Source organism: Lipotes vexillifer, unplaced genomic scaffold, assembly GCF_000442215.2.
Source record: "Lipotes vexillifer unplaced genomic scaffold, Lipotes_vexillifer_v1.1 scaffold1252, whole genome shotgun sequence".
Lineage (NCBI taxonomy): Eukaryota > Metazoa > Chordata > Mammalia > Artiodactyla > Lipotidae > Lipotes > Lipotes vexillifer.
The window spans coordinates 167,230-191,055 of record NW_006771619.1 but is presented as its reverse complement, the minus strand read 5'-3'; the positions used below and the strand labels follow the sequence as shown (position 1 = coordinate 191,055).

Below are 23,826 nucleotides of genomic sequence, written 5' to 3'. Positions count from 1 at the left end.
CCTGCATCTGCCTCCCCACGTAAGTCCAGGTCCTGACCACCACGGACCCCCCGGGGTCCGACCCTTAGACTGGCCCAGACCTCGCCCTCTTTTCAACTGCAGCATTTATACCATCTGAACCCTATGACTTACACTCCCCTGTACTGCTTTACCCAGATGTCCAGTTGTCCCTGATAGATCTCAAAGCCACTTCATGGCAGGGACCCTCTGAACAACTTGTATGTGTCATCAAGGTCTATACCCCAAGCCCTACAGGTGCTCGCTGAGTGTGGACTGATGCTGGGGATACTAGCAGGCAGGGGCAGCTCGAGCTGACCTCCAAACATGACTAACTCATGTCTAGCAGCAGCAGAGTTTCTAAGAAGCTTCTAAGCACTTAAGTAAAACTCTCCTGGGACAGTCATATTCCCTCCATTTCACAGATGGAAAAAAATGGGACTTGATAAAGGATAACAAAATCTAATTAAATGCCCACTCTGGGTCAAGCATTGTGCTGATTGCTTTGCAAATATCATCTTATTTAATGCTCACATCTACTCTTTGAGTAGCTGTCCTCGACTTATAGAACCCCGGAGAGGTTAAGTAACTTGTCCAAGTTCACACAACTAGGAAGTAAGGAAAGCAGTGTTCAAACCCAGCTCTGTTTGGCTCTGAAACACTACTACTCTGCTGGAAAATGGCAACTGACACTTCCCGGGGCCATCCTGAATTAACTGACCAACAAAAAGTCCTCCTTCTCTGTTCAGAGCCCTTTTCAGTATGCCTCAGCCATAGGGTCCCAGGATAAAATATGCATCTTCAGACCTCTCTTAGGGGTCCTGGCTCAGTCATGAAGTCTGAGTTTTGGAAGCCTCCCCGCAACCCACCCTAGGCTCAAAGAAACCAAGTTCTGAACCCACTGAGGATCCTAGGAGAGCAAGAATAAGGGCAGAAGACCTAAGACAAGCCTGGAGGAAACGCAGGATGCCCTCAGAGCCAAAGGCATGGGGTCGTGTTATAGAGGGAAGGCTCAAGGATTAGGTGAGGGAATCCCCACTCTGGCACTGTGTGTCCATGGCCAAGTGACTTTACCTCTCTGAGCCTCAGTTTCAGCCAAAGGAGGATAATAGTCTGTTCAAGATAAATCATATAGGGACTTCCCTGATGGTCCAGTGGCTAAGACTCCACGCTCCCAATGCCAGGGGCCCGGGTTTGATCCCTGGTCGCAACTAAGATTTCGCATGAGGCAACGAAGATCCCACGTGCTGCAACTAAGACCCAGCGCAGCCAAATAAATAAATATTTTTAAAACAAAAAACTTTAAAAAAGATAATTCATATAAAGCACCCAGCACAATACCCAGTGTGCACTGGCAATGAATCCAGGAGTCTTCTTTCTTCCCTCTCCCAGATGCCTCGGACACCACACCCTGCTGCTTTGCCTACCTCTCCCGCCGGCTGCCCCGCGCCCACCTCCGGGAATATTTCTACACCAGCAGCAAGTGCTCCATGGCAGCAGTTGTGTGAGTCTCAGCCCTGTGGAACCCTCCAGGGGTTGAGGGAGGGACACCTTTTGCCCCAGAGCCAGTCCCCTGGCCATGAGCCCTCAGAGATGGTGCCCCATCCACTCCCACCCATCCTCCGGCTGCTCAAATAGCCATGGTTCTGCCCTCTCTAGCTTCAGATCCCCCAGCTATTGTGGAAAAAGGCTAGACAAGGTGTTCCTGAAGGATCCTCCCCACTCTAATGGGCTAGGTTAGGTCTCTGATCTTTACGGATGTGACTGTTTCTTGAACCTGGTCTGCCATGCCCCTGGGTAGAGAAGATCGACTCAGTCATCCCTTTCCAGTTAAGAACCCCGCAGTCCCTCATATCCGACACCCAATCAAATCCACCTGCAACTTCAAAAGGAGCTAAAGAGGAGAGGTCAGAGGTCAAGGCCCTAGTTGCAGTCAAGCGTGTTAAAAAAAATAAGTTATTGATTGATGAAGAAATAATGAAACGAGATTCTCCTTTAAATACGTAAGCTACCATATTTAGAAAAATAATAATCCTTGCTGCCTAGGAAGTGCCTACTGTGTGTCAAATGTCTTACATGCATTATCTCTACATTTTATCATAACATCCCTGACAGGTATGCATAATTTTCTCCACGTTTCAGATAATGAAAGTGAGACCCAGAGAGGTTTGATGACTTGCCCAAGGTTGTACAGTAAGTGAGGGAGGGATGGAGCCTGTTTCTGGAGCCTCCTCTTTCTACTCTAGCAAGGTCATTAGTGATAGTGGCTTAAGAAGTTTAAGATGACAGAGACTTAAAGAATGAAAATGGGGCAATCACAAAGTTTTCCATATAACGAAGTTTTTTAATCCAAAAATTTCTGTGACACTGGCAAACTTACAGGTATTCAGATTTGGCCTTTGGTCCTGATGAATCTTTCGAAGTATAGCAATAATATTTAGCACTACTGGGACTTCCCTGGCGGTCCAGTGGTTAAGACTCCGAGTGCGGGTTCCATCCCTGATCAGGGAACTAAGATCCTACGTGTCACGTGGCACAGCCAAAAAAAATGTAGCACTACTAATTTTATCTCTGAAAACAAGTATTTTTCAAAAGGAAAAAAAAATCCTTCTTTGAGCACCTATTATGGGCAGGCAGAGTGGAGTAAACCACCATCCCTGCCCTTCTGGGGCTCACAGTCTAAGACAGATGTAGCAATGACCAGGGCACCCTGCATAAGAATGTTACAAAAGGAAAGAGGGAACACACCGCGATTCAGGGCTTAGTTAAGAGAAGGGATTTAGGCGAATTTTGCTGCAAAAAGTGCTGTTTGACTTGGGATTGTACTGAGGGACAGGGTATATGAGGCAGAGGGGATGTCGCCAAGACTCTCCTCTGGCTTTTGTAGAGTCTCCGTATAGGAAAGCACTGAGGGCCTTGAGTGTCAGCACAATGAAGCAAAAGTGTGAAATGAGCTGCAACGGGGAAAGTCTAGACAAGAGAGGTCCAGTGGAGAGGCTGCTGTTGTCCACATGAGTGGTACTGAGGCTGAACAGGACCTGAAGCGAAGGAGAGACGGGGTGAGGAAGCTTCTGAGGCGGAATCAGCAAGCCCTGGCAGGTGCTGCGAGGTCGGTAGCAAGGAAGAGAGAAGGGTTGAGTGTGATGCTGAGGTTTCAACCCAGACCTGGAGAAGGGTGAAGGTGGAGCCCCCTGAAGTCCTGAGGAAGAGCTGTTTAAAAAGGAAAGGACCAAGGTGTCAGCATGACAACTCTATGGAAAGTCCAGCAGGGAATGTAAGATGAAGGGTTTGTAGCCGAGGAAAGGGTGCTGGGGCCGGAGATGTGACATTTTTTTACAGGAGGAAGAGGTCTCCCGATGTCACAGTGGCAGGAATACAGCAGTCTTGGCTGTTCCGGCTAGTCTGTCTTGATTAAAATTCCAGCTCTTTCAGTTAGTAGCTGCATGAGCTTGGGCCCATCACTTAACCTCTCTGAGCCTCAATTTCGTCATCTGCAAAGTGCAGTAAAATAGAGGTATTTCCCTCACTGGGTCAAAGTGAGGATAATAAAAAGAAAGATAAAATTAGAATATTTCCTGGCACACAGTTAGGTGCCTGATAAGTTGTTAACTTATATCATCATCCTTCTCCCCCTCTAAATGTATTATTATAAACATAGAAGTGACGAGTGAAACTTGAGGAGTGAATGCAAAACATTCAGTCACTAACTCATTCCATAAATACCCATTAAGCACCTACAGTGTGCCAGACCCAGGGCCAGAGACTTCAGGAAGCGCACAGGAGAGAAGGGCAGCCACGTTGAGCACACCTGCTCTCAAGGGGCAGGTGAAGGTGGAGGGAAGTCAGGCCAGGAGAGGCTCCCCACAGAGCGGGCAGGGAGAGAAGGCTTGGCAACGGGGGCTGCTAGCCAGTATCACATTCAGCAGGGAGCAGCAGCAGGAAGCCTGGGCAACCCTCCCCCCAGATGTCGGTTTCCTGGCCTTTCGACTTCCTGGCCTCAGGCCAAGGGGGCTGAGGAAAGAGGACAGTGAGTCTGCAGGATCTCCTGTATGACACCTGGCTTGCCAAGGGCAGGGTCTGCATCGGAAGCTCCCTCACCACCCCTAACAAGAAGACAAATACTAGGAGGCACCAGAGCCCAGTACACCGCTTCTACTCCATGTCTCTTCTCTGCACGCCAGGCAGGGGAGAAAGAGGTGGTCAGGTGGCTCTGAGTGAAGCTCAGAGAAGGGGAAGCAGCTTCCCTGAGAAAAAACGCTCTCCATGATAGAGCACGAAAAGGGGCCAAGAAATCCTCATTCTCATCAGATAACCTAAGCCTTCACTTTGTCTGGAAACATCTCAAAAAGGTGCAGGAAATCATCCTGAAGGAGAAGCCAAAATGAGAACGGTCCACATAGGCAGGGCTAGCTCCACAGTAACATGTTAATGGGTAGCACTGCTGGCCAGGCCCAGGGTGTCCCTCAGAGAAAACCAGTCTCCCAGCAAACAGGTAAGGCAGGCAGCTGGACGTAGCCCATGATCCCCGGCCTGTGAGCCTTCCAACTTACACCATCAACACCTGTAGAGATAAGGCCTCCCGCCCTCACCGGCCTCCACATTCTGGCCGGTTAATTGGTAGAAGTGCTTTGACATCTGCCAGTATCTCAGGGTCCTCAACCTCTCCGAGCCACGGTGTCCAGTACCGGGACCTTTGGGCTCATGTTGCTCTGATCCACCCTAAAGCAGAGGTCCCGCAGCACCCCAATAACAACACATGCATGGTATTTTTCAAAACTAATTTATATATACTATCTCACCTGAGCTTCACAACAATTGTGCTAACTAGGAATTATTTCTCTCCACATTTTAGAGGTAAACGTATAGACTCAGAGGCCCTAAGTGATTTGCCCAAGGTGATCTAACTAGTAAGTGGTGAAATCAAGACTCAAGTTCATGTCCTTCCTCTGTTCACCCAGGCACACACAGATGGGTTCCTCTGTTGAGTGTCTATGTGTGCCAGGCACTGTGTTATCTAAGGCCAGATCACACATTTGTTTCACCACCTCATCTCCCACTTACTTAGCCATGACTCAGTTCCTGGAAGACACCTCTTTTTCTGTGCATCTTCAGCACCCAGCACAGGGTCTGAAACAGGAAGTGCTGAGAAGTGGTTGACCAGCTCAAGCCTGGGCTCCTAGGGCCCCATATCCCCTTAGATCTCCAGGCTGCATGTGTTTTTGCGGCTTGTGGGGCGGGGGGTTAAAATGCACACAGGATTGCTTCTGGCTTGGAGCCCTTTGACCCAACAGAAGAGAAAATGTTCTTTCCTTGAACGCCACCAATACAATCGTATGGAGCTCCAAAACTAACCCACCCAGTATCATTTCCCCCCTGCCTCAATCCACCTCATCTCCAAAACTGGTGCTCCCAGCACTGACCAGGTCTCACCCTCTTCTCTCCCACAGCTTTATCACCAGAAAGAATCGCCAGGTGTGCGCCAACCCAGAAAAGAAATGGGTGCAGGAGTACATCAACGCTTTAGAGTTGAGCTAGGATAAAGGACGCCTTGAACCTGAACTTGTGCAAACTTTGCTTCTTGCTCTTGTCCTAACCAGCTTGGGAGGTTTTCCCCCAGTGCCCTCCTCCCACCCGCTCCTTGGAGGGCACAGATTCCACCACCCGCAGCAGCTGCTGTAAAAGCCTCCCAGGGCTCCTGGGGCTCTGCCTTGTGCACAGGAGGTCTCTAGGCTCCAAGCTTCAAAGCCCTCGCCGGCCACCGCTCTGCTGTCAGGAAGGATGTCAGCACCTCTGGAGGAGAAGGAGGGAGGGAGACTGGGCTCCTACGGTCATGCCCCATGACCAAAGCGCCCATCTCAGCCCCTCACTGGGAGGGGCTGACTGGCAAATGTAAGAAATCAGTTTCATTAAAATTCTCAACGCAATTACAAAGCAGGCTGCTGGTTTGACTTCCTGTCGGGAACCCCCCTTCCTCGTGAGCGTTAAGCACTGGATCCAGGGCTGGTCACATCTGGTGTCCACCCTGGATTTGGGGGTTGTGGCCCTATGCAGTGAGCAGGCCCAGGGGCACAGGCTCTCTGAGAAGGGGCCTGGGCAGGACAGAGCAGGTAAAGGGACCAGTGGCTCACCCACTCTGAAGGGAGACAACAGTCACTACCTCCCAGCCCCGAGGCCCCGAGAGTTTCTCTCACTTCCCGCCACACACCTCCCTGCTTCCTCAGACCATGGTCGGCCCTTCCGCCTACTCTGCTGGCTTCCACCCTAGCCCACCCTACCTCTTACCGGCAGTGGGTTTCTTTGACACACCACTCGTGCCCCTGGAATGGGATTTCATGGCACTCCCAAAACACCTCAGTTCTTTCAAATAAAGAGAAGGAGGGATTTTGTGGTTTTCTACCACGGCACCAGCACTTTTCAGGTGGGAGTATTCCAACTTTCCCATCGACGTGTTCCTTCCCATGAACCTGTCTTGGCAAATATAACCACATAATTAGAGCCGGCGTTAACTGCGCGATCACTCTGTGCCAGGCACTGTCAGCTCCCTACATCCACCATCCTTCATCTTCATAACCCTTTGGGGCAGGGAGTATTATTAGCCCTGTTTACAGTGGGGGAAAACCCTTGGCAAGAGATGGAAATCACTTGCCCAAAGCCCCAAAGCAAAACAAAAACAAAAAACAAACAAACAAACCAAAAAAACAGGGGAGGTGGGGTAGAAGGTGGTACAATTAACATTTAGACGCACCAGGTCCAAAGTCCAATGCCAAAGCTGCTCTTTTTTTCCATCTTTAATCTGCAAAATTTCAAACCTAGTGAAATTTGCAAGAATACACCCATATACCCTTCATCTAGATTCAAATATTAACATTTAACCACATTTGCTTTATCTATGTGCATATATGTGTGTGTACATACACACACACACGTATATTATACAGATGGTTGGTATGTAGATTTTTTTCTGAAATGAAAGTTGCAGATGTGATATCACTTCCCCCCAACAGTTTTAGTGTGTATCACCTAATAACAAGGACATTCTGCGTAGCCACAGAATGAGTAGCATTTAACACTGACACGATATTATTTTCTAACATAGAGTCCATGATCAAAACCCCACAATTGTCCCAATTATGTCCTCTATAGCTATTTTTTAAAATCCAGGCTCCAATTACAGGCACATTTTGAATTTAGCTGTCGGGGCTTTTTAGTGTCCTTTAACAGACTTTCTTTGCCCTTAAGATATATTGATATTTTCTTCAGGAGTTCAGATGCGATTTTTGTAGACTATTTCCTAAGGTGGGTTTGCCTATTGTTTCCTCATACTTAGATTCAGGATGAACATTCTCGGCAGGAAAACCACATGGTGACGCTGTCTTTCTCAGTGCAGCACGTCAGTTTATTGGAAGCGATGGTCCAGTCGGAGGACTTGGTGGCCTGTGTTTTCTCACTACAGCAAGCTGCCTGCTGTGTGCCAGGCACTATGCTAGGTGTCGAGGTTGCAGTGTAGCAATCACTGCAAGCAATGAAAGGAATTCTGTGTAGTACAAATGACATGAAACCTTCGACAGAAGCAGTGGCTCAGCGAGCACGAGGACTCTACGACAGTCAGCTGTTGGTGGCAATGGAAGCTGATGTACAGCTGATAGACTCTGAGATAAAATCTGTAAAGGGATGGCATTTCTACTTTTCAATGTCAATATATGTGACTACCCACATTTGCATTTTTTTATTATTGCTGTTCTTATATATTTTGTTTTAATAATTCCACAGTTTCTTTTATTTTTATTTTTTTTAGTTTTGGCAGTGCCTCACAGCATGTGGGCGGCATGTGGGATCTTAGCTCCCCAACCAGGGATTGAACCCAGGCCCCCTGCAGTGGAAGTGGTGAGTCTTAACCACTGGACCGCCAGGGAAATCCCCACATATTTTTTAAAACTCAGATTTTTTTTTCTAAAATGAAATAAAATAAATGTGCTCAGTGATCAAAAGGAAAAAAAAGAGTTCCATCTCTTGCTGCCAAGGAGGGAGGCATGTGTATGAATAGGGCTTTCCCATTTTTTCGGCCATTTTCCTGATGACTAATCCTAAGGACAATCCCTGCTCCTAACATGGGCTACGTGAGCTTGAAGTTCACTAAACGCTTCCACTTTCTTTTTGAATTTTATGCCTCACCACTGCCCCTCTACCTAGCCAGACAAGCATGGCTTTCCCACTTTTCAGATGAGGTAAGTGAAGCTCCCAGAGAGAAAGTGACTAGCTCAATCCACAGGCAAGTAGATGCCAAGTCTGGGACTCCAGAATGGAACTGGAGTGTTCTATTTACCTAGGCGATCTGGTTGCCCAGCACTTGGAGGCTTCCATCTCCAGAAGCCCAGACACCTCACTAGTCCCTCTTGTGCCACAGAGGACAGGTCTCCCTGAGCTGTGACCCTGCTCCCACAAGGGAGTAGTCCCTGTAGTCCCCTCCCCAACCCAGGTGCTCTCTGGTTGCCCCAGGAGAAGAGGATGGCCTACGAAAAATCAGTCAACATCTCTGACATCAACAGGTCAATGTTCAAGTGCCCGTGGCTGGAATATCCAGAAAGGACCAAAGGTGAGGCTGAAATGGACAGGAGTGGAGTCAGGGATAGGGACCTGAAATGGAAAGCTCCCAGGCAGGGGTCTGGGTGATGTCAGCAGATCCGTGGGAAGAGGCAGGGCAGACCCTTGGATACTTTCAAGGCTCCCCAGAGCCCTCAAGGTAAGTCTCCAGCGCCCTCTAAGATGGGATGTCTCTGTGTCTCCCCAGCTTCTGCCCCCTCACCTGTACCCCATGCTTACGACTCCAAGGTTTGCAGGTATTCCTCGTGCCCACTGCTCTTCCCCCTCATCTGTCTGGCTACCTCCTACTTCCTCTGAAGACTCAGCTTGTGTATAATCTCCTCTGGGAAACCCTCCCTGCTCCTCCCAGCCAGGTTAGGGACCCCTCATCTGGACCACATGTGCCTTTATCCATCTTCACATTTGTTTCCCTCTGTTAATCACCAGTAAACAGTTCTGTCTCACCAGCTAGACCAGTGGTTCCCAAAGTATGTTCCCAGGACCAGCAGCATCAGTATCTTGTTAGAAAAGCAAATTCTCAGACCACACCCCAGATTTACTGAATCAACACTCTGGGGATGAGTCTTCATCTGGGGATAAGGAAATCTGTGTTTTAACAAGCTCTCCAGTTCTTTCTAATGCACCCTCAAGTTTGAGAACCACTGAATGAGACCAGTGGTTTTCACCATTAGCTGCACATTAGAATCCTCAGTGGAGCTTTCTAAAATGCCTGGGCTCCTTCCTCAGAGAATCTGATTCAATTAGTCTGATGTAGGACTGAGGTATGTTAAAAATTCCCTCAAATAATTCTGATACCCAGCCAGGGTTGAGAACCACTCTGCTAGACCAGTGTTTCTCCAATTTCAACGTGCATAGGAATCCTGCTCAAATGAAGATCCTGACTCAGTAGGTCTGGGGTGGAGCCTGGCGCTCTGCATTTCTGAGAAGCTCCCAAGCTATGGCAATCTTACTGTTCCACAGACCAAGATACCAGGAAAGTATGAGTCCCTGAACAACAGGAATTATGCCTTATTTACCTCCCAGTGCCTGATACAGCGTTCATTAAATGCTAATGCTAAATAAATGAAAGACTGGAAGGATGACTCTTCAATCCACCCTTGTCATTGCCATCCCATTTGTACCATAGAACTCAGAAGAGCCACAGCTCCTGTTCTCCTGCCCTTGTCCTGCCACCAGGTAAGACCCCTAACTTCTGCCACCCTGGGAGCTTTGCTGAAGTAGGAGGGGCAGCAGACTATCCTTTCCCATTAAGGCTAGTTCACAGAACCCTGACACTCACCCCTGGGGCTGCCACTATGTGTGACCTTGGACAAGTCACTTTCCCTCCCTGAGCCTCAGGAGTATCCTCTGTCACAAGCCAACCCCTGCCCATCTCCCTTTATCAAGTTGCTATGAGACAATATCTGTAAGGCTTAGGCTATGCAGGCAGGGCTTAATAATGAGTCATTTTTATTAACACAGGGATCTTCCTCATTAGAGTTGCCATATAAAATGGGATGCCTGATTAAATCTAAATTTCAGCTAAACAATGAATATTTTTTAGTATGAATATGTCCTAAATATTGCCTTCATTACCTGGAATCAAAATTCAACAGGACATCCCGTTTTTTATTTGCTTGGTTTTTACTAAATCTGACAACCCTTCTCATACTGAGTCAATGCCCCATTTTCTGAAGTCATGACAATCACCCTAGAACTCTTATGATGATCTTCTCAGTCACCACACTGGGAACCACTGGCTGAAGCCCCTCTTCCCTGTTGCTCAGAGATCTGTTGTAGAGACAGGACGCCTTGAGAAGAGACAGGAATGAATCCTAGCCAAACCTTCCGAGAAAGCCCCTGACCCATCCAAAACCCTCCACTGCAACCAGAGCTACAGTTTCACAATTGTGTAAGAGATAGATTATTTGAAGAAATCCTGCTTTTCCAACAAAACTATTAAGTTCCATGAGGGCAGGGCTGATAACTGTATCCCCAGCACCTAGTACTTGGCACATGGTAAGTGCTCACTAAGTATCTGTTGAATGCCTGAATGAAGGAGCTGTAGCCTGAATTTCTGTCCCCACTCTTTACTCCACATCTCCCTTGCCCCCTGCCTTTTCATCTGCTTGCCCGAAGCTTTTTCAAAGTACTCTGAGATGCTCAACTAACCAAACTGTGTACAGTTGTCCCTCGGTATCAGCAGGGGATTGGTTCCAGGACTCCTGCGGATACCAAAATCCATGGATATTCAAGTCTCTTGTATAACGTGGTGTGGTATCTGCATGTAACCTACACACATCCTCCCTGGATTACTTATAATACCTAATATAATGTAAATGGTATGTAAAGAGTTGCTGGGTACGTGGCAAATTCAAGTTTTGTTTTTTGGAACTTCCTGGAATTTTTATTTTCCAAATACTTTCAATCTGTTGTTGGTTGAATCTGTGGATGTGGAACCTGTGGATACAGAGGGCCAACTGTACTCAGATCAATTTGCAGATCAGCAGTGGCTTCACAATCTTTATGTCATTTGTTCTTCACAACCACCCTGGGAGGGGTACAGAACAAGGATTATTAGCTCCAATTTGCAGATGAGAAGACTGAGATCTTGGCGGGGTGAAGTAACTTGCCCGAGTCACACAGTGCGTTAGGAGGTGGCTGTGACTTCAGCTGAGATGACGAGGCTGAAGGGCTGTTTCCCTCGTCTAGTCCCTTCTCACCCTGGCCCTTTTCCTGGCTGAGGAATGCCCCCTGTGACTGCTCTGCCATTCACACCCCCCAGATGCCAAAGGAAGAGTTTCCCCCAAGTCCGGAGTGCTGGAGGCAGCACCCAAGCAAGCCAAACTCCGTACCTTACTGCTACTCCAAGCAGCCTGAGATCTACAGGCACTGGCACACCCTGTATAATCAGCAAAAGGAACAGGAGGCCCAGAAGATACTGTGGAAAATGAGAGATCACCCTAGGTGTGTTGGGCCCCTTCCTGTTCTCCACGCCCTCCACATCTTCTAGGAAAGGAAGGAAAGAGAAGAAAGGGTTGGAGTGGGGCTGGGTGTGGTGCAAGTCAGCCTCCAGATCCCAGAGGAGACCCTGGGGTAGAAGGAGGCTCATCTTTCTTCCTCTGGTCTCACCTCTGAGCTGGGCTGAGGACCAGAGGCAGAGAAGTGTTTGTGAAGTAAGGAGGGAGGGAACAAGGGGACCAGGGCTACCTGTGCAATTTCTCACACAGGTACCTCAAAGAGGGTACCCTCATCCAAAAACTCCATCTTCCAATGAGCAAGCTGATTATAAAACCTCAGATGGAATCCAAGCCCTTAGACTCTACTGGGGACCCACTGAAGTGGCAAAGATTAAAGGTCAGGGACCACGGCTGGGGGGAGAATGGGGAGACTCTCTTTCTGTGGGTGCCCTTACCTGGGGCTCACACCATCCTTCTGCCCTCAGTCCCTGCCTGCTGCCTGCAAGATGGAGGGAGGGGAGGAAAGGGGATTGGATTGGATGAGCTCCTTCCAGTTTGAAAGTATAGTTGTAGCACTCTATTTATCCCTTTCTTCCCTTCCATTGGCTCCCTTTGATGGGCAGGAACTCACAGAAAGCCTGAAATCTCCCAGAGAGGATGAGCAGCTCTATGCAGCACAGGTGAGAAGTGGCAAGGGTGGAGGGGCATGGTTACAGGTAGGAGTTGGCTGAGCTGAGGAGTAGAAAGATGCTTGAGGTGGAGGGCAAGGGTAGAGTGATGTTCCAAGAATAAACTCCAGCTGTGTCCAGAGGATGGAAATTCCCGGCGGTGGTGTCCAAGGTCTCTTCCCTTTCCTCTAACCCTGTTCCTGCAGGCTCTGGGGTGCCTGGGCGTCAGAGACAAGTTTATCATGGAAGCACTATGGCAGGTGGTGAGTCTGGGGCTGCACAGAGTTCAGGGGAGGAGGAAACAGAGCCTGAGGTGTGTAGAGCATTGGCACATGGGCACTGACAAGGCTCACCAGGCTCAAGGACTATGGGTCAGATCCAGGGAGGAGAGAGCTGCCTTGTGTGGCATGGCCCCATCTCATGCCCTTGGCTTCTTTAAAGGGCAGCTTGATCTAAAAGGATGGGGAAGGGGGAATCTGAAGATCCCCTTTGTCTAACAGGAAAGATGAGCAACTAAAAAGCTAGGAGAAAACTGGGACTGAGTTCATTCTCTACCTTAACTGAGTCAATGCCTGTGCCTACATGCCAATTTATAATGGGGGGTTCTGTGTTCTTACACAGAATCTCATTTAAATCTTCCAATATTAGAAATAGGTAGTAGTAGCTGCATTTTTCTAACGAGAAAATGAAAGCTCTGAGAGGCCAAGTGACTTGCCCAAGGTCATGTGGCTACCAGATACCAGAAAGGGATGTGAACAAAAGTCTTACTCCCAAGTCGTGTTCCTTCCATCGTACCATCCTGCCTGTACCCTGTGTTTGAGCATAAACAGGTCACTCTCTAGGCCTCGGTTTCCTCATTTGTAAAATGAAAAGTTAAGCTGAGATGATCCTGAAAGATCTGACATTCCACCACCTTATGACATGTTCCCACCCACCGCCTCTTAAATCAGGCACAAACTGGCCCAGAGAAAGTGAAGTATGAGGCCTGTCAAACCCTGGCCATCCTGGGTGAGTATGTCCTCTCCCTGAGTGGGGAGAAGGGGGGAGGTGAGGAAGGAAGCAGTGCAGCCACACTGCCCTTTGGGGAAGGACAGAAGGGAGTGGACTGTACACTCACTGCAACCTAGCCATTGGCAGGGTCTGGGAATTGTCTGATGTACTGTTGGGCAGAGAGAGGAAGGTGGGGTGAAAAGCGAGAAGAGATTGGAGGGAGGGAGAGAACGGGCTCTGGGAACGGCCGTCATGCTCAGCCAGCTGCTCTGGTGTCTTGAGGGGACGGGCAACCCTGTGACCTAGTACTTGGAGCTTCTGTCTTGAAGGCACAGGGGTCAAATGGATTCTGGCAGAGAGGACCAGCCCTGAGGCTCTGCCCTGACCTGAGGTCCTCCCCGTCCAGGTTGCCTGAATAAGCATGTGATCCAAGCTCTCATCAAGCAGCTGAAGGGGCAAAATGAGGGGCAAAGGATGGATACTCTGACAGCGCTACGGGTGGCTCTGAACTCCTGGGCTGCTGTCCCCAAAGACCAGGTGATTGGGAGGAGAGTCAGTCACTGGGGCGAGGTAAGACAAGGTAATTGATGGTGTTGGCAGGGAGTTAAGCCGGGGAGAAGGTAACCTAGCTCCTAGCTTGGATGGCGGAGGACGTTGTCCTTGTGGAGTCCCCTGTGGAATAGGTTCCCTGGACAGAGCATTGGCATAGCCACTTAACTGGTCATACAACCTCTGAAAAGCCAGCTTTCAGAGGTGTCATTTGTCCGTCTCTAAAATGGATAGAGTACTTATCTTATAGCATTGTTGAGAAGATTAAATGAGATAACATATGTAAAGCACCTAGTTCAATGCCTGTACTCTTTAAGTGATAGCTCATCATCATTATTATCATCCTTAAAATAACCTATTAAAGGAAAACCTCTGCCAAAAGGGTACAGGGACCAAGAGAGTCTGCTGACACTACTCAAGACTTTTCCCCCTTAGGGTCCTCTTACTTTGACCCCATCGCTGCTCCATGTGAAACAGAATTCATCACTCATCCATTTACTCAACAAACATATATTAAACAGCTGTCGTGTGTGAGACACCATCCTAAGCCCTTGGGATATGTCAGCAAACCAAACAGGCAGAGATCCCGGCTTTCGTGGAGCTTACATTCTAGTCGGGGGGGACATGTAATAACCAAGAAATTTAATTATATAGTATGTTACAGGTGACAAGTGCAATGGAAAAATTACGTAGCAAGGTGAGAGTGATCAGGAATACTGAGTGGAGATGGGATGAGTTGCACTTTTAAACATGGAGGACAAGGAAGGCCTCATTTGGAAGTTGTCATCTGAGCACAGACAAGAAGGCGAGGGGTGAGCCTTGCAGATATCTGAGAGAAGGCATCCCGGCAGAAGGACAAATCCAGGCAAAGGCCCTGAGGCAGGAGCACACTTGGCATGGTCAAGGAACAGCAAGGAGACCATGTGAAGGAAGTGGAGTGGGAACAGAGAAACCAGAAGGAAATGAAGCTGGGTCAAAGATGTTAAAGGAGACTAGATCATATGTGGGCTTCTGGATGACTTTTAAGTACTTGAGCTTTTACTCTAAGTGGAATAGGTATTTGAGCAAAGCAGTAACATAATCTAACTCATGTTTCAAAAGGTTCACTCTTACTGCTATGCTGAAAAAAGATGGGCAGGGGCGGGGGGCAAAAGTGGGAGCAGAGAGACCAGTTAGGGGCTGCTGAAGCAATCCTGGTAAGACACAATGGTGGCTTGGACCATGGTGGTTGCAGTGTGGTTGGTAAGAAGTTATTCAATTCTGGGTACATTTTTAAAGCAAAACTCTGACAGGTTAAATGTGAGTTATAAAAGACAGTGAGGGGCACTTCGCTGGTGGCGCAGTGGTTGAGAATCCGCCTGCCAATGCAGGGGACACGGGTTCAAGCCCTGGTCCGGGAAGATCCCACGTGCTGTGGAGCAACTAAGCCCATGCACCACAACTACTGAGCCTGCGCTCTAGAGCCTGCGAGCCACAACTACTGAAAGCCACGTGCCACAGCTACTGAAGCCCATGCACCTAGAGCCTGTGCTCCACAACAAGAGAAGCCACGACAATAAGAAGCCCGCACACCACAACGAAGAGTAGCCCCAGCTCACCTCAACTAGAGAAAGCCCACGTGCAGCAACAATGACCCAACACAGCCAAAAATTTTAAAAATTAAAATTAAAAAAAGACAGTGAGGAAACAAGGATGAGGTCAAGGTTTTTGGCCTTGAAACTGAAAGGATGGAGTTGTTACCAACTAACATGGAGAAAGCTGCAGGTGGAACAGGCTTGGAGGCACTATAATATCAAAAGCCCAATTTTGGACAAGTTATGTTTCAGATGTCTACCGGACCTCCAAGGGAGACAGTAAGTAAACAGTTAGATATACAGCTAGAGGAAGAAATCTATGAGTTGTCAGCATATAAGTAGCATTTAATGTCATTCACCTAGATGAGATCACTAAGAACCAAGAATCAAGCCTTGGGGCACCCCAATGTTAAGCAGTCAGAGACAAGAGGAAGAATCGGTAAATACTGAGAAGTGGCCAATAGGTAGGAAGACAAACAAGAGTGCAGCATTCTGAAAATCAAGTGAAGAACATATATCAAGGAAAAGAGATAAATCAACCATATCAAATAATATAAGGACTGAGAATCGATCCAATGGATTTAACAATGTGGGAATCATTGATTATCTTAACAAGAACCATTGTGGGGACTTCTCTGGTGGTCCAGTGGCTAAGACTCCACGCTCCCAATGCAGGGGGCCCGGGTTCGATCCCTCATCAGGGAACTAGATCCCACATGCTGCAACTCAAGATCCCGTGTGCTGCAACTGAAGATCCCGCATGCTGCAACTGAAGATTCCGCATGCCACAACTAAAGATCCCACATGCCGCAACTAAGATCCCACACACCTCAACTAAAAAGATTCCACATGCCACAGTGAAGATCCCGCATGCCACAACTAAGACCTGGCGCAGCCAAATAAATAAATAAATAAATATTTTTTAAAAAGAACCATTCTGGTGGGAAGGTGGGAGTGAAGGCCTGAATAGGGTGGGTTTAAGAGAGGATGGGAGGAAAGAAGTTAGAGTTGGCAAGCATGGACAACTTTCCAAGTTTTGCTGAAAAGAGCTATAGTCAACAGCAGGGGTAAATACTAGAAAAAGGAAAAATAACAGCATATTTCAATGCTGAGGTGTAATGATCCAGTCGTTAGGAAAATGATCATTTTGAAGAGGGTGGGAAGAATTGTAGAGTAATGTTCTTGAGCAGATGAGAAGGGATGAGCTCGAACACATGAGTAGAGAGACTGACTTTAGATAGATGGTCACGGTCCATTGTAACACGTGGAAAGGAAGAACATATGGGTGCAGGTGTTGAAAGTTGGATAGAAGTGGTGGTAAGTGTCTCTGGAACTTCTTTTCTAGTTACTTTTATTTGCTCAGTAAAGTAGGAAGCAAGGTCATCAACTTAAGAGAATACAGGAAGAAGTGTTAGAGATTCCAGAGGAAAGAGAATGAATTAGAAGGGTGGGGAAGAGAATTGCCCGGGGAAAAGCAGTCTAATCACTAGGCAGCATTAAGGGTCTACACAAGGTTTGTGTTCATACATTTCAAGTGAGATTAGTCATCATAACTTTGTTTCCCGCCAGGAAGTGCAGGCGCAGCGTTGGTGGAGAGTTGAGTACAATGAAGCAAGAGGGGGTAAAGGAGTTGAGTGAGCAGGACCGTGGAACTGAACCTGGGTAAAGAGGGAAGAAAGTGAGGCTCAGTGAAAAGGTGCTCAGTGAATTGTTAGTCTTTGTGGAGTCCAACAGTTGTTGACATCAGAGGAGAACCAGAAAGATGGGAGGGGGAGGGGTCATAGAGAAGTTGCAGTAATGGGTAATGATAAAGTCTCTCTGTGGGAATTAGTGGCTGACATAGAGTAGAGGACAAGGTTATTGGAGGAGAGGCGTTGGATCAGTGACATGTATATTTTTTCAAATGCCAGGAATTAAGACAGCAGAAGTGTTAAAGAGTAACACTGATCCATCCACAAGAAAAGTCATAGAGAAATGAAAGGATGCAGCCTAGGGGCAAGTAGATGACAGCAAAAATAAGGGAAGTGGGTAAAATAATCTCATGACGTGAGATTCACCTTAAGGAGGAGGGAGGATGGTCTGGAAGCAGTAATGAATTGCCTTCCTGACAAAGCCTGGCCGAAGACATAGTCCCACCACCCGTGTCCCTCATCTCCCTCTCAGAGGACTCAGGTCGAGGATGGAGAGAAGCTGGTGCCTGTGCTGCAGATGCTGATAAAGAAGTCAGGGAACAAGGCAGCAGTGGAGGCGGCCCTGTGCTTGGGGTTCCTGAGGCCCTGTAGCAGCACAGCCCGAGAGTACTTGCTGCAGTGCCTGCACCAAGGGCCGAAGACCCAGCAGATGCAGGTGTGAGGGGCAGGAGGACGAGCTCTCTGGGGAGCACTGGGGAACCGGTGCCGACTGGTGGGGTCTGGACCCTGTCATCCTCATCCCAGAGAAAAGAAGCTCCCGCAAGGAGCATCACAGGGTCTCTGTGGGTTTTGTCAGTATATAGATACACATGAGTACAGGGTCGTATGGACGCTAAATGTACACGTCTGCGTACATTCGATGTGTATGGGTGTTCATGCACGTATGTACACGTGTGTGCACATGAACTTATGCTCTCACTCACGAGGCCAAGAGGGAGGAGAAAGGACCCCACCTATTCCCTACAAGTTCTAGCCCTCGAGCCTGTTTGGCCATCCAGATGCCTCTTGGCCTGGTATACCGCAGCCCGCCCTGCCCACCTCCACAGGCACTCAGTATGCTGGTCAAGATAATGGGTGTGCACTCAGCCACGGTCATCAGGACCATCCTAGACCAGCTGTGCCATTCCAGTGTCCTTGAGGTAAGCTCTAGGGCTGCCTAGTACCCTTCCTTCTCCAGAACTAGGACAGGGAGTCTATCCTTCATGTCTTCCCCACCCCTGCCCTCAGCACCGTTTTGAAGCCAGCCAGATGCTCAAGACCATTGGGCTGGAACAGATCCAGGCACAGGGCCTGGAAGGACTCACGTTTGACGTGCTCAGGAGGAAGACGTATAATGAACCCTTCTTCGTAAGTGAGACCAAAACTCCCAAGTCCAGGCAGCTCAAACCTGTCTCTCTACCTTTCTCTAAAGACCCCCCTGGCTCGGTTCTCACCACACTGCCCCCCAAAACATCACATTCACCCTAATGCAGCCCCTGTTTTCAAGCCACCTTGCCTTCATGTGGGCCATTCTCTCCGCTTAAAATGCCCTGAGTCATCTCTCCCTCCTCTGCAAGGTGGAAAACTGCCACATGCTTTCAGTCCCACTGGTAAGTAACTCCTTTCTCCTTCTGCCTATTAAAATACGATTGTCCCTTCCAAGCCAGTCCAAACAACACCTCCTATGGGAAGCTTTCCCAAATCACCAACAACAGAATCACCCTGCCTTCCTCTGTGCTCCCTTGCTTTTATCTTGGCTATAGCTTTTGCTACAAAACCAGCCACAGAACGGCTGAAGACATTTTTCTAAACTGTGAATCAGATTGCGGCTCACCTCTGCATAGAACTTCTCAATCGCTCCCCAAGCCCTCAGAAGGGCTTACACTGCCCTTCATCACCCAAGTCCTGCCTACCTCTCTAGCCCCACTACACTCCCGCTCAGAGCCACACACCAGCTGTGCTAAGGAACACCCCATCCTGATTTATACCTGTGGTCCCAGTGTAATTACTCAGAGTGCCCCACTCTGAAGAGTCCGTTTGGTCACCTAGCTAAACTGAACTGTTTTCTGCTCCCTAACCTCTCTGTGCTGTCTCTTGCCTCCAGGCTTCTGTACATGCTCTCCCTCTTGCCCGGGAAATCTGCCCCCAGCCCTCTACCTGGTTAACTCATGTTCCATGTTCAGGTTTCAGCTGAGGCATCACTTCCTCCAGGAAGTCTTCCTGGTACCCAGACTGAGCTAGGAGACCCTCCTATTGCCCCTACACTTAGTTCAGGAGTGTGACTGACTGTTCCACTTGTCTGCTTTCCCAACCAGAGCATGAGCTCCTCGAGGCAAGGGTCATATATGTAGCACAAAGTAAACATTCAATAAGGTTTGAGAAGCACTTAAGGGTACACCCCTGAATCCTTGTCTCACCTTAATCCCTCTTCAGGCTATGAGGCAGGCTGTTGCTGAAACTGTGGAAGAGCTCAAGATGAAGCCCACAATGATGAACTTGGTGGAGGCGTGAGTGGCTTGGGCTGGGAACTGCCAGGGCCAAATCCTAGGCTGTGAGAAGGGGACAGAGGGTCAAAGACAGCTGAGAACCTACGGCCCATTCTCAGCTTGCACTTACCTGTGCCCCTGGCCAAGTCACTCTCTGACCTCTGGGCTTTTCTTCATCTGTAAAAAGGGGCTGATAATACCTACCACTCAGGGTTGCTATAAAGCTCCGATTAAGATGAGGACATGAAAGGGACTTGTAAAAGGTAATGTTCTGGACAGATCTGAGTCCTGATCGTCATTTAGTGCCCCCTGGAAAATTGTAGTACCTACCTTTCCCCTCCCAGCCCCTTTCCTGACCCAAGAAATAAGAAGGGGAAGTTAACAAAATTAACATCACACATCAGCTTTATGCCTGACTCACTCTGGACTGTAAGAAGCAGCCAGCCTTCCTCCCCTCCCCTTAACTGGACCACAACACACTCACTCCCTTCTCCAGGCAACTGATGAGCTCAAATGCCACTGCACGCCAGGAAGCAGTCATCTCTTTGGTAAGGCCAGCTCCGCTACTCTGACCAGATGTTTTGATGGCAGGGGGAGCGGGCAGTCAGCAGAGTTACTGAAGGGAAGAAAGGGTTGTAAAGTTTGGGGAGGCTGTTTGCTTGCTTTTTAATTTTAGAATTCCAGCCCTACCAGGAGTTCAGGAAAAGATTTTCTTCAGGATTGGAGGTGGGTGGGATAAGGGACAGGAGAAGGGTGTGAGGGGTATTGCTTAGATATTACATGTAGAAACTATCTTGACTCTTCTGGTGAAAAAATTGTACTGGAACCCAATGAAGTGGCCCCAAAAGGCAAGGAAAGTGCTACCTCTGCTGGGAAGCCGTATCTCCTCTCCAGGCACAGGGTCATCACAAGGGCACTAGAATGGAAGAGTGTAGACAGGGCATCTTCCTGGGGCCGGCTATTTAGGCGCCCTCATCCTGCTTCTGCCAGGGCATCCTGGGGATCCGCAGCCCACAAGTGTTCCACTTGGTCCTAGACATGCTGGATGTGGAAAAGAGCCCGTCTGTGAAAAAGAGCGTAAGGCATCCCCGCCCACCTCTTCCTCTTCTCAACCCTTCCTCCAAGCCTCTCCCACCTATCCTCATGCCACATGCTCTTTGTCAGAGGGGAGGAGAGGGGAATACGCCTGTAGACACTGTCCCCTTGACCTCATTCCCTGGGACCAGAAGGGCCTGTAGACAGAGCTCCTCCTCCCCTCCCAGCGCTGGCCTGAAGTGAGCCAGCCACAGGGCCTTTGTTTCAATGCAGCTACAAGAAACATTAATTATTTTGGCCTCGATTGATCCCTGGATCCAAAACAAGCTGAAGAACAAGGTTCTCTTTGTATATGAAGTGCCTAAGACCAGCACGAACGTAGAGTTCACAAGGTTCCGGAAAGAGCCTGAGAAACCAGAAGAGTTAAATATCCAAGACTTTCAACTTGCACAGCTGAACCCCTTGTTTCTTACAAAGTCCAGTGCCACATCAGACCAACAGAAGAAGTTAAATGCCCAGAAAGGGTCTGGTACCTCTGCCTTTCCATCTTGTTTCTCTAAATCACAAAAACACAAGTCACAGGCCACAGGGTCCTGGACACGAGGGATCAGGAAACAGCTCCGGATCCTTGCTGAGATTTCCAATTAGGTCAGTTCTTTTGGCTGAGTTCCCACGCTCTCTTTAAGGATGCTTCTCAGGCTCCCCTGAGAAAATAATCTATACTTATCTTCCATGAATAAATGAGCATCACTCCACCTACCACTACTGTTCCCTTCCTCATGGGCTGCACTGAAACATAGGTCTCCTCACTCCTGGCTGGTCACTCCCCTACTCAGCCACATGTCCTTTCCATGAGACAAAGCTGCTCTGGACAGCCAGCCTGCCTTCCTAAATCAAGTCCTTGTCTATGCCCAGAATTTGATGACAAAGCTAAAACTGAGCCTCTGCCCAGAGGTGGCTGCTGAGGGGGAAATGGGAGAATATCCTGGAAAGCTTGGCTATTGGACCATTTCCTCTTACTAACTTGCCCCTCCCCCACCCTTTCCTATCAGTGGTCAAGAGATAAATTAGGCTTAATCAAGACCAACCATCCTCTCTTCTGTCTCTTACACCTGCTTTCTACCTACCTCAGGGTCATTCCCTTTGACAGACTCTATTTACTCTCTAAGACTGCCTTAGTTTCTCCCTTATTTTTACTGAAGGTTTCAGTTTCCCCTTGCCAATAGGACCAATCACACCAATCCCAAAAAGCTACATCCTCCATCAGAAAGGAAAAGCCCAGACTTCAGAGTCAGACAAATCTGAAATCAAATCCTAGGGTCCATTACTCATTTGATCTTTGACTTTGGACAAGTTACTGAACCTTGCTGTTTCCTCACCTACAATATGAACAGATTAATGCATACTACTTCTGAGGGCTCCTATGAGGATTAAACAATAATATAAAGCCTAACGGTGCCTGGCATTCCATAATAGGCACTCAAATGTGGACTTCTTTTCTCTCCTTTCCTCTCTTCAGTGTTGCCATGTGAGCCTGTGACCACCAGAGATTTAAAAAGTCCTTTTACTTCCTCAGTCTCACTGAGTGGTCTAACGAGAGGTCAAGCTCTTCCCATCGAGTAGGAAAGCCCAAAGTGACATAAATGTTCCCTTCTACTTCCCCACATTCCAGGTCCTAGAGTAGTCCAGTTATTCTGAATCCAGCATGGATGTGTCAATGAGATTTATCTGCCCACCTGCCCTACCACTTCCAAATTCATGTTTTGCTTCACAGAGTTTTAAGTAAAAACCAAAAGAGTAGTTTCACTATTCTGAGGTATAAGCAACACTGCCTCTAATAGTGTGGCACAAAGACCAAAGATGGAAAAATGATTATTTTCTTTTGCCCACTCTGTAGGTTTGCACCGGTGAGCAACCTAACCCAAATTTCCCTGGGCCTTGACAGCCTGTGGATACAAACAAGGCCTTATTAACTACATAATTCAGGCTCTCAACTCCTGCAAAGTCCTGCCCACAGATTTCCAACCCCTCCTCTTCCATACTTATGAGTCTCTCCAGGGGATGTCTCATTACTCAGCCAGATACCAGTCTCTGCTCAGTAGGACCTAAATACTAATTTCACCAGTCCTCACCAGAAGATTTAAGGCAGCACCAAGGGGACTTCCCTGGTGGTCCAGTGGTAAAGAATCCACCTTCTAATGCAGGGGACGTGGGTTCAATCCCTAGTCGGGGAACTAAGATCCCACGTGCCGCAGGGCAAATAAGCCTGAGTGCCACAACTACTGAGCTCACACGCCACAACAAGAGAGCCCACGTGCCACAAACTGCAGAGCCCACACACTCTGGAGCCCACACGCCACAACTAGAGAGAAGCCCGCGCACAACTAGGGAAGCATGTGCACAGCAACAAAAGATCCCACATGCCTCAACGAAGATCCCACATGCCACAACTAAGACCCGATGCAGCCAAAAAAAAAAAAGAAAAAAAAAGATAAAGAAAATAAATACAATACATATTTTTAAAAAAAGACAGCACAGAGCATAAAGGGCTGCATAGAGCACCGACCGTCTGGTATGCCACCAAGGTACCAGAGCCTTCCCAGTACCAAAGCTACCTATACCCAATATTCTTAGAAACACACTTAATCCAAGCTGTGGCCAACTTCTCTCAGAGGCCTGAAATGCCCACTCTTCTCAGCCATCAGGATATGTTGGGACGGATTTTTGGACACCATCCAAAATGTGACACCATCCAAAATGTAAGTCCCCCTCTTACCTCTCCTCCCTTTCCAATGGGATCTCTGGATACTCCCACTGATGGCAAAAAAAAAAAAAAAAAAAGCATTTATACTCTCTACCTCTACACCTCTTCCTCAAACATTCTCCCCCATCTCTGTGCTATAACTGAAACCTTGCTCTTGAACTGGCCTCTTCCTGAAATGTCAGGTGTTGCTCATCCTCCTACATTCCTTCCAATGTCACAATGTCCTGTCATTGTTTCTCCAAGGGTCTTGGCTCTCAAACGAGCTATCCCACCCTCTGGCCCACTTCCCTATTTTCTCTCATTCATTGCCTGAATCTTAGTCTTGCTATCACCATCCCTATGGACAACCATCCAACACCTCAGTTCCTCAGTCCCTCAGCTCAACTATAAAGGCTTTTCCCTCTCTTTCACTTCAGCTACCTACTTCCATGGCCACACTTAGCCCTTGTCATCCCCAGGAATTTCTCCATCTACAAAATCGTGAACATCTACTTTCTGACCCAAACCTTCTATCTCTCCAGCTCTTTTTATCCCCACTACCAGGCCACTGAAT

General features: G+C 48.2%; 2 protein-coding genes across 2 annotated transcripts in view; both read left to right on the top strand.

The window, feature by feature from the left end:
- Positions 1–5,923, top strand: part of CCL5 (C-C motif chemokine ligand 5) — a 6,313-nt gene extending 390 nt beyond the window's left edge. Inside the window, exons 2-4 of the mRNA XM_007447045.1 lie at positions 1–19; positions 1,390–1,501; positions 5,445–5,923. The exon at positions 1–19 is cut by the window's left edge and continues 3 nt beyond it. Of these exons, the coding sequence (XP_007447107.1) occupies positions 1–19; positions 1,390–1,501; positions 5,445–5,532 (219 nt within the window). The 3' untranslated portion in view covers positions 5,533–5,923. The remainder of the gene's footprint in view (positions 20–1,389; positions 1,502–5,444) is intronic.
- A 2,579-nt stretch (positions 5,924–8,502) lies between these two features.
- On the top strand, positions 8,503–21,157 carry HEATR9 (HEAT repeat containing 9). Its single transcript, XM_007447052.1, has 15 exons — positions 8,503–8,590; positions 9,725–9,774; positions 11,363–11,544; positions 11,808–11,934; positions 12,161–12,217; positions 12,412–12,468; positions 13,156–13,213; positions 13,602–13,732; positions 17,482–17,664; positions 18,056–18,148; positions 18,237–18,356; positions 19,422–19,495; positions 19,971–20,022; positions 20,465–20,551; positions 20,783–21,157. The coding sequence occupies exons 1-15, from the start codon at positions 8,503–8,505 to the stop codon at positions 21,155–21,157; spliced, it is 1,734 nt and encodes a 577-aa protein (XP_007447114.1).
- The last annotated feature ends 2,669 nt before the right edge of the window (positions 21,158–23,826 follow it).